The sequence below is a fragment of the Mustela nivalis genome (assembly GCF_964662115.1).
Source record: "Mustela nivalis genome assembly, chromosome: 14".
Classification (NCBI taxonomy): domain Eukaryota; kingdom Metazoa; phylum Chordata; class Mammalia; order Carnivora; family Mustelidae; genus Mustela; species Mustela nivalis.
The window spans coordinates 23841474-23856513 of NC_139033.1; the positions used below are offsets into that span (position 1 = coordinate 23841474).

The window sequence follows — 15040 nt, forward strand, 5'->3', positions numbered from 1 at the left end:
CCTCTTCATCCAGCCACTCATATCTACCCTTCATCGTGTCCTTTATTACGTAACAAAGGGCACACGTAATTGTCTTCCTGAGTTCTAGAACTGTTCTAGTAAGTGATAGGACCAGAGCAGGGTTCATAGGAGCCCCGATTTACAGCTGCTTGGAACATGTAAGCCACTGGGGCCTCCCTACCCACGTGCGACTGGCATCCACTACTAGTTGGGGGGGGGGGCAAGAGGGTGACGCTCACACCAGGCAAGTGGTGTCAGAAGGGAGTCAGACTGTGCGATGCCCCTTTGGTGTCCAGAGAACTAGCCAGTTGCTTGAAGTGTGGAAAATGCACACGTCTGTCCACAGAGTGAGGGGAGCCGTCCAAGAAAACAAGCATTCCTTCCCGTGAGGATTAGAAAAGATGACGCGCATAAGACTCAGGTCAGTGCCTGGTCCCTGGCAGGCGCTCCGTAGACATCAGCTAATATTGGATCATTGATAACAATCAAGCATTTCCCATTAATGGGGCTCGAGTTGCTTATACTGGGCTTGCCACCATTTTTATTAAAAACCAAGCCTACTTCGAGTGACTGATCTTAGATTCCCCAACTTACTCCAGTTAGATCTCTGTCCTGGTTATAGTACTTTCATTTGTATTATGAAGATATTAACCAAACCTAAGGAATGTTGTGTTTCACACCTTACACTGGAATTTGTAGAGCAGATGCCGGCACGTGATCCATAAAGGTAATGGATGGGACCACGTGAGGGTGCTGCGGAAAGGAGCGTTTGGGCTCAAACACCCAAATGACCATATCTCCACGGCATGCTGTCCCTCTCCCCCTGTCTGAGTCCCTGCTCAGGCTTCAAAAACCCAGTAGGCACCATGTCACGTCAATATGCCAATGAGCACGCGGAAGGGTGTCGTGAAGGTCAGGTGCAGGACCAGTGGCCATTCAGCACTGTGTGACAGCGGAAGACACAAACTCTTGACTGTTGCTCACATTGGCGGGGAGCTCCAGTGTACATGTACTCAACACAAATGGCGGGCCACACGTGGCATGGGGGTTCGGGGACAAGGTCCCGTGACTTGTCACAGAGTCACAGGCTGTGGTGGACTCACCCATGTGCCGGTGGACAAGCGGGTCAGCGGAGGAGGAGGGGACTTGCAGGCTGATGGTGGCTGTGCCCCTTCCCTGCCCCCACCTTTCTGCTGCCCAGCCTGCCTCCCCCCTCGCCACCCCCGCCATCTCTTCTCCCCCGAGATGTACGCCCACACCACAGGCAGTTTGCCACGTCGTGAGTTCGGAACGGAGCAGAGGATTATAAGGGAGGAGATAAAGTGCACGTTGCACAAGGACTACAGAATTTTGACATTGAACTCGGCAGAACTCTGGACCTGAAGCTTGCTGTAGCCAGCCCGTAGTACTCTGGGCTGGTGTCAGCGAGGGGTGGAGTGGGGGATGAGTCTCAGGCAGGCTTTGCCGGAGGAGGGGACCTCAACAAGGGCCCCTCTAAAGCAGGGAGCGGGGGCTCTGATGAGCTCAGCGGGCATCATCACTACACAGACAGCCCAGATCAACACGCTAGGAATGCCGTCTCTAGAAGGAAAGGCTGAAGAGGAATCTCTTCCCGAAACGTAACCAGTATTTGTTAGTTTAACTCAGTGAGGAGTCATAGGCATTTTACATGGAATTAAGTTTTCAGGCAAAAAAAAAAAAAAAGCCCCCAAACCGCACCTCCCAGCAGATAAGCATTCAGCCAGCTACCCAGAGGGTATGTCCCACAAGTACCTGATGTGTATCGTTTCTCCTACCTCTACAAACGCATTCTGATGGAGATCAATGTACTGGAAGGCCTTGTCCAACAGCCCAGCGGGCGGCGAGGACGGACAGAACATGCTTCTCTCCAGCAGCAGCAGGGAGGCAAGGACAGAGGACGCCTGGAGTGGGCCAGGGGAGGGACAGCAGAAATAAATACCCAGCTTTGGACTTTCAACCTTCCAAATCATTCAAGAATGCTTGTGTTATCCAATACGGCTGCTTCCAGTCATTGGGACTAACGCAATAAAGGTGGTAGAACAGGAAATGCATTTATTGCTTTATCTTCCCTGAAACGCTTCATTTTCAACGTTTAACATTTCAGGAAGACAGAAACTAAGAAAACAAGCTTGTCTTTCAGTGCTGCACTTAGGTTTTGTCTGTCCTGCAATCCTTCCCGTGGGCTCTCATCCTGAGAAGGCAAGCCGGTGCCTCCACCCCTGGTGACCAGGGCAATATTTGTGAGAGAGAGGAGTGGGAAGCACTTTTCTGTGCAATCAACCAGTTTATTGGAAAAAATACATATATTGTGTAAGGACTCTCTAAAATCTGGGGCGGTCTTGTGGGTTTCTCCTGTCTGTTTCTGCAGGCGCAGGACCTGCCAAAGAAACTCACGAGCCACGAGCCACGCCGTGACACAGGACAGGATGCAGGAGGCCATGTAGCCCCTGCAGCCACACTCTCCTGGGAGGCCCAGCCCTATCTCTCCTCTTCCTGCTTCCATCCCCTTCCCTGCCCAGCAGACCTCACCCCCTCCTCCCTCCCCTGTGGCTGCTCCCCAGCCATCCCCCCATCCCCAAGGTGGGCTCCAGGCTGGGCTCCGAGCAGAACAACCAGGTCCAGAGGAGAGGAGGCCGACCAGGTTCCGAGCTAAACGAGTGCTCGTCTTCCCACCCAGCTCTTCCTTCTGGATTTTTGTACTTTTTACCATAGAACTATTTTAGATATAGGCTACTCCCTCCCTCCCTGATCCTCCGCTTCCAGGCACAGGCAGGACCGACCAAGGCCAGGACTGCTGTCTACAGATACACGAGACTGCGACTCAGCAGTAAGATCCAACGTGACCCAGTTTAAAAGCAGGCAAAGGATTTGAAGAGAGGTTTCTCCAAAGAAAACGCACCAGTGGCTTATAAGCACATGAAAAGGTGCTCCACCTTATTAACCACCAGGGAGATGAAAATCACTTCACACCCAGAGAACAGGTAAAAGTCAGGACCCCAGTGACAGGGGGGGTGTGAGGAGAAGGCCCCTTCCTGGCCCGGCCGGGGATGGTGGCCCAGTCCTCGCCTTCCTGGTGGCAGCTGAGGGGCAGAGCTGATCCAAAGGACCGTCCACCCACGAGCGGATACACAAAGACGTGGCCACGGCCACACACAAGGGGCTGTCTCTCAGCCACGGAAACAGACGGAGGGCTGAGCCATGCCACGGCAGCCACGAGCCTTTAGCATACGGTGCAAAGGGACGGACGCAGGACACGAGATACTACAGGGGCTCCCGGCCCGTGTCTGTGAAATGTCCAGAGCAGGCAGATCCCGAGATGGGGGACCTTGCTGCGGAGGGCTGGGTGGATCGGGGGAAATGGGGAGCGAGCGCTGACGGAAAGGGGGTTCCTTCTGGGTGGCTGGAACGTTCTGAAATTGTGACGGCTGCACAGCCCGATAGACTCATAGCCGCCAGAGTGGGCACCTGGGTGAAGTGTAGGGCCTGGGAATTAGGCTGCAATACATCAGCAGAAGCACTCATTGAGTAATGAGTCAGGGAAATGTTCACAAAGGACGCAAAAGCGTGGGTAAAACTAAGGTAAAAGGGGACGGCTGGGCCGCTCAGTCGGTTAAGCATCTGCCTTCAGCTCATGTCCTGTGCCCAGGGTCCTGGGATCGAGCCCTGGAGGTGCTGAGCTTCCTGCCGGGCAGGTAGTCTGCTTCCCCCTCGGCCTCTCCCCCTGTTCCTGCTCTCTGTCACTCTCTCAAATACATAAAATCTTAAAAAAAAAAAAAAAAAAAAAGTGGGGGGGGGCATGCTCATTGACGAGCGGATTAAGAACTTGGCCCAGTAGATGGAGCCAGCGGGCCGCGGAAGAGCTCCCCTCGCCTTCTATTCTGAGAGGAAGCAGCCGGGCTTGGTGGCAGCAGAGCCAAAAAGCCAAAGGTTTCAAACAAATCTGGAGGAAATGAGCCTCAGACCCACAGTGGCAGGAAGATAGAGCTGTGAGCACCCAGGACAAGCCCTCTGAAATGGAACAGGCTGATAGGCTGATTGTTTGCAGAGGACGCACCTAAATCCGTATGTGAACTCTTATTATTCCTTCGTTCAATTTCCATTAAAAATTATTCGCCGCTCCTCTCTGATAAAAAATAACAAGGGGAATTTGAGGAAGAAAATGGAGCCGAGGCAGAGAAGGAAAACGGCGCCGGCAAGGACCGAGAATATTTCCAGTCTCAGTGGGAACCGCCTCCCCAGCAGGAGCTGCAGGCCAAGGACTGCTCTTCCAGAAAGACGGGTCCTGCACACCCCCCTGCACTCCCTCCCTCCCGGCAGAACACATGGAGCTCTGCCATCCTTTCACGCCACAGAATTCTGGAGCTGCGGAAAGGTGCCCGAGAACGGGTAGGTGAAGCACGGGTCGGAGCGGAACCAGGAAGGCCCGGGCTTCCCTGTGTTCTGGGGAAGAGCAGGGGCCGCCCCCGAGGAAAGCTCGCTCGCTCCCCGGGCTTCTGCTAATTCCAGCTGGTGGTTCCCTGACTTGGAACAAGCGCCCTGTGCTGAATCTCAGTTTTAAACACTTTTGCCTTTTCAGACCTCTTCAAGTCATGCCCAGGTCTGCGGTGTAACCGGCCCCGGGCCCCAGGCTGGCTGCTCCTCCTTGGAGGCTGGCTCTCCCTCCCGCAAGCTGCTGCCTGAGTCCTGGGCCTGTCTTCCCTGCGCTCTCCCCCAGCTCTGAACACGACTGGACAAAGTCAGGTGCTCCGTGTGCTTAGTGGATGGCAGCCTTGAAACCACCACGGGCTGCCTTCAGCAAGGTCCCCCCACCCCCAAGAATAGCAGGTGCCCTAAAAGGGGCTGGGAATGGGGTAAAAGCTGTTGATGAAACCACTCCCTCCCTATCTGCTATTGCTGGTGGATTTTGATGTCGACTAGAATAAACAATAGAAAATGAAAACGCTGTTGCCTCCCAGCCCAGACAGCCCCGGCCAAGCTGGCTTCCTTCCCCACGCACGCAACGGCCGGCGGCCAAACCTTTTCCGCCTGTAAGAAACCTCAGTGCCAGCAGCGACTTGCCCACCAAGAATTCCACTCACCGAGTCTTCCGGAGTCCGCGTGACTGTCTTACAGAGGCTGTTCTGTCCTGTGCCTGCTTTGATAAAATTGTTATCACCCAGAAAAAAAGCTTTATTCACCTACTTTATCTCACCATGACAGGATTAAAAATAAAATCCCCAACCCCAAACCAGGCTTTCCTGACCTAACCAGGTAAACTGCCCCGCAGGCGCTGCACTGAACCCAGTGATCCTGCGGAGATTAACTAACTCTGCCCCCAGAAGCCTGATCAGGCTCTGGGGCGTGGCTTTCAGAGGGAGCCCGGAGGCCGTCTGGGATGAAGGAGGCGGTTTCCAGGAGCAGAACTCCCCCCAAAGTCCCGCAAACAGCCAGTTTCTCCACCAGAGCCAGCCAGAAACCAGAGGGTAGAGGAGGAGCCGGGTGCGGTCATGGGGCACGGGTGGCACGGGGCAGGCTTCCTGCCCCGGGTCCCTGCGGAGGCCTGGGGTCCTGGACGAGGCACCCGGCTATCCTGGAGCCCCAGGCTCCCGGCACAGTGCTCCATCCTTGGGGGCATGACAAGCTGCTCTCGACTGCAGGGGTGCGTGTTCTCTCCCTGCCTCTGGGCTTCGCCCCACGCAGGCCGCAGGGAAGGGGAAAGCAGGCATCGCCTGCAGTGATGTCACCTCAGGGAGGCCTCTTGTGACATTTTCAGTCCCTCCAGTCCGGCCAGGGATCAGGGCCAGGGTCTGGGCCTGTCCAGACATCAGCCAGAGAGGCTGCCCTGTCGTGCGCCGCTTCTGAAGCCTGCTGTCCTCAGGAACCGGCCCGTTCATAGCACCAAAGCAAAGGGCCGGAGAAAGGGCTGGAGGGAGCCAGAGGCTTTGCAGGTGCACGGCTTCGCGAAAGTCACACCCTGAAAGGTGCTGCACCCTGACAGCAGTATCCCTGCGTGGAGCTGAGAATTTCCTCAGAGGCAAGAACCCAGACCCAGGCACAGCCCTCAACACTGGGGTGAAGGGTGTGAACCCCTAGTCATCCGTGGTGCTGTGCCCGGCCAGGCCAGCATCCTCTCTTAGATCTCCCAGCCGTGCTGAGGCAGGAGCCACTGTCCTCTCCTCCTTCCCTTCAGTCTCATTTGATGGACTTTTCGTCCAAGTGTTAGGATCTAATCCACCTGTGGGAGGGACTGCCCGATCTCAGGGCACAGCCGGTGAAATCGGGGTTCTGGCAGCAGCGGAAGAGAGAAGCATCTGGAAGTTCCAGCAGGAGGCGGAGGGAGAGAGGGTATGAGGGTGGTGGGCACAGGGGCGCCCAGGAGCCCCACAGACACAGACCAGGGAGCACAGAGGTGCTCAGGGAGTCAGGCAGTTTGGAGGGACTTTCTTTCTTCTCCTAGAAACCTGCAATTGCCTCCACACTCTTAAGTGTCATAAAGCTCTCAACTCACAAAAAACTCAGTTTGACTTCAGAGCATGGGTTTTCCTTGCCCTTCAGGACTGGGCGTCAAGTCCAGGTGTAAAGGGAGGCTAGGCCGAGCCGCCTCCTGGAAGTGTACTCCCACAGGCGGCTTTTTGGGTGTGAACAGAACATTCCCCAGATGAACGTGTGGGAGCAAGGGCAGGCTGAGGAAAGGGCAGGAACGTCTCCAGCCCACCTACTAGTTCCCTGGGACCGCCGGAACGTCCCACAGACCGGGGGCTTAGAACCCCAGGACCGGGCCCTCTCCCGGTTCTGCAGGTCGGGGGTCGGACGTCGCTCTGGAGGCTCCAGGGGGTCCTTTCTTGCCTCTTCTCAATTGTGCGGGGGCGGCCGGCCCGGGGCCACTCGTGGGTGCACGACTCTGATCTGTGCCTCTGGCTTCACTCAGTCCTGCCTGGGTGTCTCTGTGTCCTCTCTCTTCTCAGAGGGACATTGGCAGTGGCGTTAGGGTCCACCCCACTCCAGTATGACCTCATTTTAGCTGATTATATCTGCAAAGACCCTACTTGCAAATAAGTTCCCATCCTGAGGGTCCAGGTGGACATGAATTTCGACTCAGCCCACCCTGCGCTTTATTTTCTCTACCTCATACTCTGTGGCGTGGTCGCTTAGCCCCCGACTTGCTTGAGGGCTAGGGCTTTTGCCTCCCTTTTCTCCATATCCCAAAGTGCCTGTTGCAGAACCAGACCCCAGCCAGCTCTCAGCGAACAATCACACCCACAGTCCTCCTGATCTGCACTGACGTCACAACTTCTATGTCAACGCTGTGTAGAAAAAGCAAGATCGGCCGCTCATAGATGTGTTTCAGCTGTAACATGGAGAAGGGGAATGGAAATGGAAATTCGGGCTGATCCTGTTCCCTCCCGGCAAGCTGCAGAGTCTGCACAGTCTCCCGCAAACTCACACCTGGATTTATTCCTCCTCCTGCAAGAGGCTCTCCTGGTGTCCGCCCACGATCGCAGCCTTGCCCCCAGTCCAAGTTGTGCATGGCACAGCACACACCAGCTGCTGCACCCCTGCTGGGCCGCCCCCCGCCATGCACACAGGGCACCTCCCCGCTGAGTGTCCTCACGAAGGCCTACCTGCACCCTCCTCCCCTAAGGGACCTCGGATTTCCCCTTACTCCTCAGCTTCGCTGGGTGTGTCTGACATGCTGATGCTCTATCCTCAGCAGCCCTTAGCAAACTGGGTCTTCGTTTATTCTGTTAAATTCTCCTCCGTCCCAGCCCTGTTCCTCCGCCACTCCCTTGACTCTCTTTCTCCAGCTACAACCGGTCGACGTCAGGTCTGTGCCCTCCAGGCGTCGCAGCTTCCCTTCTTTCTTCCTCTGCTCTCCACTCTGCTCCTGGGCTCTCCGCTCTGCTCCTGGACTCTGTGTTTTGCAGGCGATTAGGTCTCTCTTGGGGACCAGTTATTCATTTACCTGAGCTCCCGAGTTTCTCCAATGAGTAATTTCCATTGTCAGGACTTCTAACTTGTGCTTCGTATCTGTCTGTTTTCCACTCATAAATACCATCCGCACACGATCACTGATCTCTTGAATTCAAACACACAGCATTTGCATCCATTTTAAACGTGTTCTACTGTTTGTGCTTCAGAGGACATAAACTCACTTCTCAGTCGATGTGGACTTTCTTGCTGTGAGTCTTCCGTATTCAGGAGTTTCACTAGCAGGCCCACTTGAAGGACCGCTCTTATTCTCCTTCTCCGGAATCATTCCTGCCTAGGACTGTCATGGTTGCCTCTAGTGGCTGCTTCAGGATGCCTGGTCCAGGATCTGGTCTTAAGCGGGTGGCTCGGCGTTCCTAAACAGCAGGCAGTGGGGCTGGGACGTGTCCCCAGCAGGCGCCTCTGCAGTGGTGCTGGCTCCAGCCGCCCTCCCAGCCTGGGCGCTTTGGGCCCCTTCACCCCGCGGGAGTCTCACTCAGCAGCTTCAGCTCCTGCTCCCCTCAGTAAGTTCTGTTTTGTTCTGCTCAGTAGAAATATTTATTATGTTTCTGAGACTCTGTCTTCTCAATTAAAAACTTAAAAGCACATGTAGTCGGGGTATCTGAGGTGGATGGGAATGCTGGTCAGAAGTCCCGGCAGTGATTTCCCTTCCTCGACGGCAAGGGCTCCCCAGCCTCAGTGCGCCGGGTCCGCGCGCAGGGTCCGCGCGCAGGCTCCTGTGGAACACACCTCGCCACAGGCTTCCCCAAACCCAGGGGGAACAGGATTCGCAGGAAGACCATCCCTGAAAAGCCGTGTGCTCCAATTATGGTGCCTTAAAAGGCATAAACATTCATGTCCTGGATACCTCCCGCTTCCAAGACGAGGACATGGGATCTATCAATGACTATGGGCCCAGCACCATGAGTTCAGGATCTAAACCAAGGTGTGCGTCAGTAAGGGCTTGGGGCTTGGTCTCGTGGCCCCTGACCAGTGCTCCTGCAGAGACACTGGACTGTGAGCAGTACAAGGTGTGTAGTTAGGTAACAAGGTGCCCAAGCAAACTGGAAAGCTGAGATCTCTTAGCACAGCAGGCTTGGGGAGCCCTGGGCACTGGCGGTGCTCCTCAGCCTACACTCTGGGGCAGGACCCACCCGTGGACTCTCCCCCTCCACCTCTGCACACTCCCCCTCGCTTCTCTCCCTTCACAAGTTCCCCACACCCTCAGGATGTGCTGTACCTCATTCCTTCAGGGGAAGACAGGGATCAATGCCCCCAATTTTATGTGCCAGTGGCTGCTGAAGTTGACTGTGGTCCTTTTCAGTGCCATGCGTAGTCTGAAAAGGCACCTCTGTTCCAGCCAGGGAGCTTCTGAATGGGGAGGAGAGTCATCACTTGAAAGAGCAATTGAGATGCAGGACACTTGAGGAATTATGGGGGCAGTGGGGAGAGGTGCTTTGGGGACGAGAGTCGGTACACCCAGGTGTGCTGGAATGACTACTATCCTGTGCACAGGGCTGGGAGGGCTGGGGCGGAGCTATCCTTCTGGTTCACTTCCTCCCGCAGCACTTTCTGTCCCAAATCAGTGAGACTAAACTTAAAACAGCTTGTCTGGGCGCTATCTCAGAAGCAATCCCCCCGCATGGTCACTGAGGCAGGAGCTCTGTGGGATGCCCCGACAGCGGGACTGTGTCAGGACCCGCACCCCTACCTCCACTCCGCTCCCAGATGCAACCCCAACAGTGCTCAGGTTTATCAAATATGTCTGCTGACAAAGTTTCCAGAATCTTTTTGGTAACTTGAAACCTTAAAATTTATACTAAGCTAAATGATACTCATTAAATATCCAGACTATTTCTAAATAAAATACTGAAACAATTTATAAACATAAATTTTAAACATAAATTTATCTGGTTTTGGCTTCTTATCACAGAGAGACAAAAGATGGATGAGTCTGTTGGTTAATATATTCTTTTGCCACATTGAAAGTCAGCTGTACTATAAGGAAGCACAGGCCGGTTAGAATGTGACATGAGATTCACACAGCTGCTGAACTACAGAATCCGTGTGCAACAGCCAGCTCACAACTCTGACTGGTGTTTGCCAGATATCACAGCTACAAGGGTTAAGAATTCTAATCTACATACAGTAAGTGAAACTGCTGAGAGCAATTAGGATTAAGAAAGAAACCCTATACACAAAGAACACAAGGAAAGTAAGATATGTTCTTGGTTAAAAAAAAAAAGGGAATATAAGGCGTGAAGATGTATTCTTACTAAAAGAAAAGAAATTCTGTCCTAGTTTAGGGTTATCTAAAGTTTTTCGTTTCAAAATTTAAAAAACAGGAAAATAAAAAATAAAAAAAAAACAAGTATCAAAAGTTGGGAAAAAAGAAAGAAAACGCTATGTTGTGTGGTGAAACTGGAGAAAAGTAAATGAATTTATTATAAGTTTTTTTAAGTTTTATTATCACGAGTGTGACTATGTAAAACTACAACTGAATATTCTTTCTCGATTCAAAGAACAAGATCTTCTTGGATTATTATGAAAGACCTCTCGTCACATGTTGAGCAATCTGCCCAGAAAATAAAGATTATGTGTCTTATCAAAATAACCTGTACTGCACGTTGCCCTCGTCAGGTCTTTGATCACTTAAGAATGCTAAGTCTTTTTTTTTTTTTTTTTAAAGATTTTATTTATTTATTTGTCAGAGAGCGAGCGAGCGAGAGCGAGCACAGGCAGACAGAGTGGCAGGCAGAGTCAGAGGGAGAAGCAGGCTCCCTGCGGAGCAAGGAGCCCGATGTGGGACTCGATCCCAGGACGCTGGGATCATGACCTGAGCTGAAGGCAGCTGCTTAACCAACTGAGCCACCCAGGCGTCCCTGCTAAGTCTTTTCAATATGGAAAGAACTAAAGCGTTTTTCCTTCCTCCTCCTCCTCCTTCCCCCCAAACTATGTGACTTCCTGATTTGCCCTTGAAATGTTTAAATTGTCACTCTGGTTGAATAGAAAACCAAATATTATTTCACATGAACACTGATTTTATTTAATCAAGTTGTAAACCTCTGGATATTTTTGAAAACTTAAAGAAGTCAAATTCTAAATGAAAACTTTGACTAAGACCCAATTTGGGTATTTTTCCAGAGGGTCCCTGGACAATTTCAAATATTGGAAGTGATATTAACTATAATTAACTAAATTATAATTAGGTCTATGATAAGTTAAATTACATGAGAAGCACTATCAAACAAAAGTGATGTTTAGGGGCACCTGGGTGGCTCAGTGGGTTGGGCCACTGCCTTCGGCTCAGGTCGTGATCTCGGGGTCCTGGGATGGAGTCCCGTGTTGGGCTCTCTGCTCGGCGGGGAGCCTGCTTCCCTCTCTCTCTCTCTCTGCCTGCCTCTCTGCCTACTTGTGATCTCTCTCTGTCAAATAAATAAATAAATAAATAAATCTTTAAAAAAAAAAAGTGATGTTTAACTTTCTTCAGGTTGTATTTGTATGGTTACTAATAGAAGTATTTCAAACATTGCATAAAGGTTCTAGAAATCTGTCCATGTTTTTACTGTACATGGAATCCATCACAATCCCAACATTTAATTTGAAATGCCATGTGCCTCAGAAATAACCACATTTCCTTTTCGCTTCAGTCAGTTTGAAACAAGCTTTCGAACATGGTTAGCCACGACCCTTTTCCAGTCTTTGTCACTGGCAGGCACTGCCTCACTCTGGTTCTTCTCCCAGAGTCTCCGTCAGCAGCAGCAGCAGGACGCTCCGCCGAGACCTCACCGGAGGAGCTCTGCGACCCTGCCACACGGCTGGGCGCGGATTCCCAGGGTAAGGAAGGGCTGATGCAATCACAAAACTTCTAACCCAGAATCAAACAAAGCAAAACTTGACTACAAGAAACTGGAGGAACTGATGAGCATGACGGCCATTTTTTCAACTTTTTGGTTGAAATAATGCTGATTCCTTTAAGATTTAAGGAAATCCTTTTTTTTTTCTTTTCTTAAGCTATCTTTAACTTACAGTAATCTGATAAATTATCTCTATAAACAGAATTGAAACACTTATGCTTTTCTCCCTGCCTGATCCCTCCAGATTTGTAAATTCTTACTGAGCGCTCTTATTTTCACCGCACGATAATTCACATATCTGTGCCTATATATTTTACGTATAGGCAAATGCGTACATTAAATAGGAATCTGTCCTCCTCATAAGAGAAGATAGTTTAAAACACTGATTACCAAGACCTTGACTGGAAGGCCGTATTTGAGAACACTGTGCATAGAATCAGATATGTCCAGTTTGAAAGAACTAAAATTGACTTTCCCAAACCAGTAAAGCACCCCCAAGCCAGCCTGGTCCCTTGCTTACAGGGTTTCTAGCCTGACAGGTGAGGAAGGATGGACACTTTCTGGCAGACCCAGGAGACTTCAAATATGAATACCGTATAGTTTCATTTATATGTGGAATCTGAAAACCAAAACAAAGGCACAAACAAAAAAAACCAGACTTTAAACCAGAGAACCAACTGGTGGTTGCCAGAGGGGAGGGGGGGAATGGGTGAAATTTATAAAAGGGATCAAGAGGTATAAACTTCCTGTTACAAAATGAATAAGTGACAGATGAAAAGTACAGCATAAACTACGGAATAGTCAATACCACCGTAATAACCCTAGTGATTATGCTTATCATAGGGAGCACTGAGCAGTACCTAGGGCTGCTGAATCATTACATTGTATACTTGAAAATAACACTGCATGCTATATCCAATAAAAGAATTATTGGTTTAAAATAGATATTGAGGAGCCTCAAGAAGGGAGGGATTCGCCCAGATCTATGGGTACTTGGAGATGAAGAATGATGGCCAGTCCTGGACTTGACTTTCTGGTCTAGAGAGATTTTAAAAGTCTGAGATTATTTAAAGTTCTAGTGAAGTAGACTTAAAAAGAGCCTATGACCAATCGCAGTTCTTGCTGCACTTCCATAAATAAGCAGGCCAAGTGTAATGCTACTAGACTTACTTCACGAATGAATTAATCCTACTGTGACGTCTGCTAGAAATGCAGGTGATGGCGGAGAGAATATTGTGTTTCCAAGAAGAACAGTGGAAGACCCACCATCAGGCCCTCGCCCTACCCACAGTTACCCACTATAAACCAGGCTGGGTCCCCAATTCTTGTCCCTCCAATAACTAGCTACAACTCTCCAAACTAATGTTTCCAATTTTCACCCGCCCTCTGACTTGGAATCACTAAGAACTCAAACTTCCCTTTCTCCCAAAGCCCTGCAAACTGAAGACAGACAACCTGATACAAACTTCGAGAATCCACGGCAGTGGTGTGTGCACAGACACCTTTTCCTGCCTGCGGCTATGCTATGTTCTGGTCAAAGGAAGTTGACCAGAACACCCAGAGCTGTCAGCAGAGTCACCCCAACTGCAAAGCAGGAATTCACCAGAATCACACCCACTGCTCCACCAGCTACCGAGGCTCCAACGCCGGCATCCTGGAAAATCTCATCTGATCGCCCTCTACACTCAAAAGCGGAATTTAGAGTTTGCTGGAATCATAAATTTTTATTTTTGGTTTCTTAGAAGTGCTTTCTCTTGAACAGCTGCCTGCCTGGCCTATCAGGAGTCCTAAAAGAGATCCAAGCAGATGTGGGGCTGCCCGGGGCTGGAGGCAGGGACCAGAGTATAGGGAAGTCATTGTTAAGGTTACGGGACTTCTTTAACGAGCTCGTGAAAACATCCTAAAATCAACTGTGGTGATGGTCACACGGATCTGTGGATACACGAAAAATCACTGAATGACACCCATAAAATGCAGATTCCTGGGCCCCCACCCCAAACTGGGCCCGCAGACGGTGAGGGCGGCGGGGAGAGTTGGGGGCTTAAGAAAGGCACATGCAGGGCTCTCCACATCCACCGTCTTCCCTACAGGTGGCACCTTGCCTTCTGCCTTCAACGGCTAGGAACACTCAGTAGGAGTGTCCCAGCTCCCCCACCACGTGTCCCAGCTCCCCCGCCTGGAGCAGCTGCTGGGCCTCATCCACGCCCATGGCAGGCTCCACCGCTCCCCGCACAACCGCATGCCGGGCGCTGCGGAAGCCCCGGAGAACCTTCCACACACCCCCTCCCCGCAGGGAGACCGGGAGCACCTAGGAACATTTCGGGGGCCGTATCGCAACGGCCCCGTGGGCATCCGCCCGACCCGCCTGCCACACTGGTGCCATGCACAGACTCCTTAGGCAAACGAGGTCTAGCGCTCTGGACCCAGGACTCTGGTCGTCAGAGGGTCTACTCACCACTCTTCCCAGTTTGGGATCCATTGGGCTGGTGTCTGCAGCCTCTAGCGATTTCCCTGGACCTCAAAGGAAAGGGAAAGAGACGGTCTTATCCAGGTCCTCAGCAGTTGTCTTCACTACTTCTGGGCACACTGCTTGCCTGTGCCCCTGCCCCTGTCCCAGGACAGTCAGGCAGACAAGGCTGCTACAGTGGACCATTCACATTTGGAAAACAAAGATGCTTCAGAGACACTCATTCAGTGTGCAGGCCCAGGAAGAGACAATGCATCTCATACGCACAGATAATGGGATGAGGCAGTGGCCTGGAAGTCATCTGATGTCACTGAAGGCCAACAGGGCAGCTCCGGCTGCATCAACAGGTGCTCCTTGGAGCACACGTGGTGGGGTGGCCCTCGAGGGGAAGCAACTGTGTGTGCCCAAGGCCAGCAGAGATGAGACAGAAGCAACAGGAGCACAGTCTATGACCTGAGGGCAGGTGTAGAGCCTCTGCTCTGTCTTCGGGGGCCCTTGTGACAAAAGCTACACGTGAGCTCGACCGGCATTTAGGCACGTGTTAGCCTGCCCAGGCTGCGGTAGATATGCCATGGACTGGGGGAGGCTTAAACCACAGAAATCTATTGTCCCCCAATTCCGAAGCCTGGAAGCCCAAAATTGGGGTATTGGGAGGATTGGTGCCTTCTATGGGCTGAGGGAGAACCTCTTCCTGGCCTCTTCCAGTTGCCGGGCGGTTGGTATTCCTCACCCTGCGAACACACCACCC

At 51.8% G+C, this 15040-nt stretch overlaps 2 protein-coding genes and 1 long non-coding RNA gene across 7 annotated transcripts in view; 2 read left to right on the plus strand and 1 right to left on the minus strand.

The window, feature by feature from the left end:
• CNDP1 (carnosine dipeptidase 1) overlaps positions 1-14466 on the minus strand; it is a 32639-nt gene extending 18173 nt beyond the window's left edge. The window contains exons 1-2 of one of the 3 annotated variants that reach the window (XM_082698675.1): positions 14281-14466; positions 1797-1922 (exon numbers count right to left, since the gene is read on the minus strand). In XM_082698675.1, coding sequence (XP_082554801.1) covers positions 1797-1922; positions 14281-14304 — 150 coding nt within the window. In that variant the 5' untranslated portion in view covers positions 14305-14466. The other 2 variants (XM_082698676.1, XM_082698677.1) reach the window with 2 other exon arrangements.
• LOC309847852 (uncharacterized protein) lies at positions 115-13569 on the plus strand. Of its 3 annotated transcripts, XM_082698685.1 has the most exons (4): positions 128-158; positions 347-421; positions 11619-11805; positions 13257-13569. In XM_082698685.1, the coding sequence occupies exons 2-4, from the start codon at positions 402-404 to the stop codon at positions 13371-13373; spliced, it is 324 nt and encodes a 107-aa protein (XP_082554811.1). In that variant the 5' UTR covers positions 128-158; positions 347-401; the 3' UTR covers positions 13374-13569. The 3 variants fall into 3 exon arrangements, 2 of the variants coding, with proteins under 2 accessions (XP_082554811.1, XP_082554810.1); XR_014302673.1 differs by lacking the exon at positions 347-421 and having other exon boundaries at positions 115-158; XM_082698684.1 differs by lacking the exon at positions 128-158 and having other exon boundaries at positions 165-421.
• Positions 3821-4960, plus strand: LOC309847853. The gene is made up of 2 exons (XR_014302674.1): positions 3821-4407; positions 4598-4960. It is a non-coding gene; the product is annotated as an uncharacterized lncRNA (long non-coding RNA).
• Positions 14467-15040: the final 574 nt, after the last annotated feature.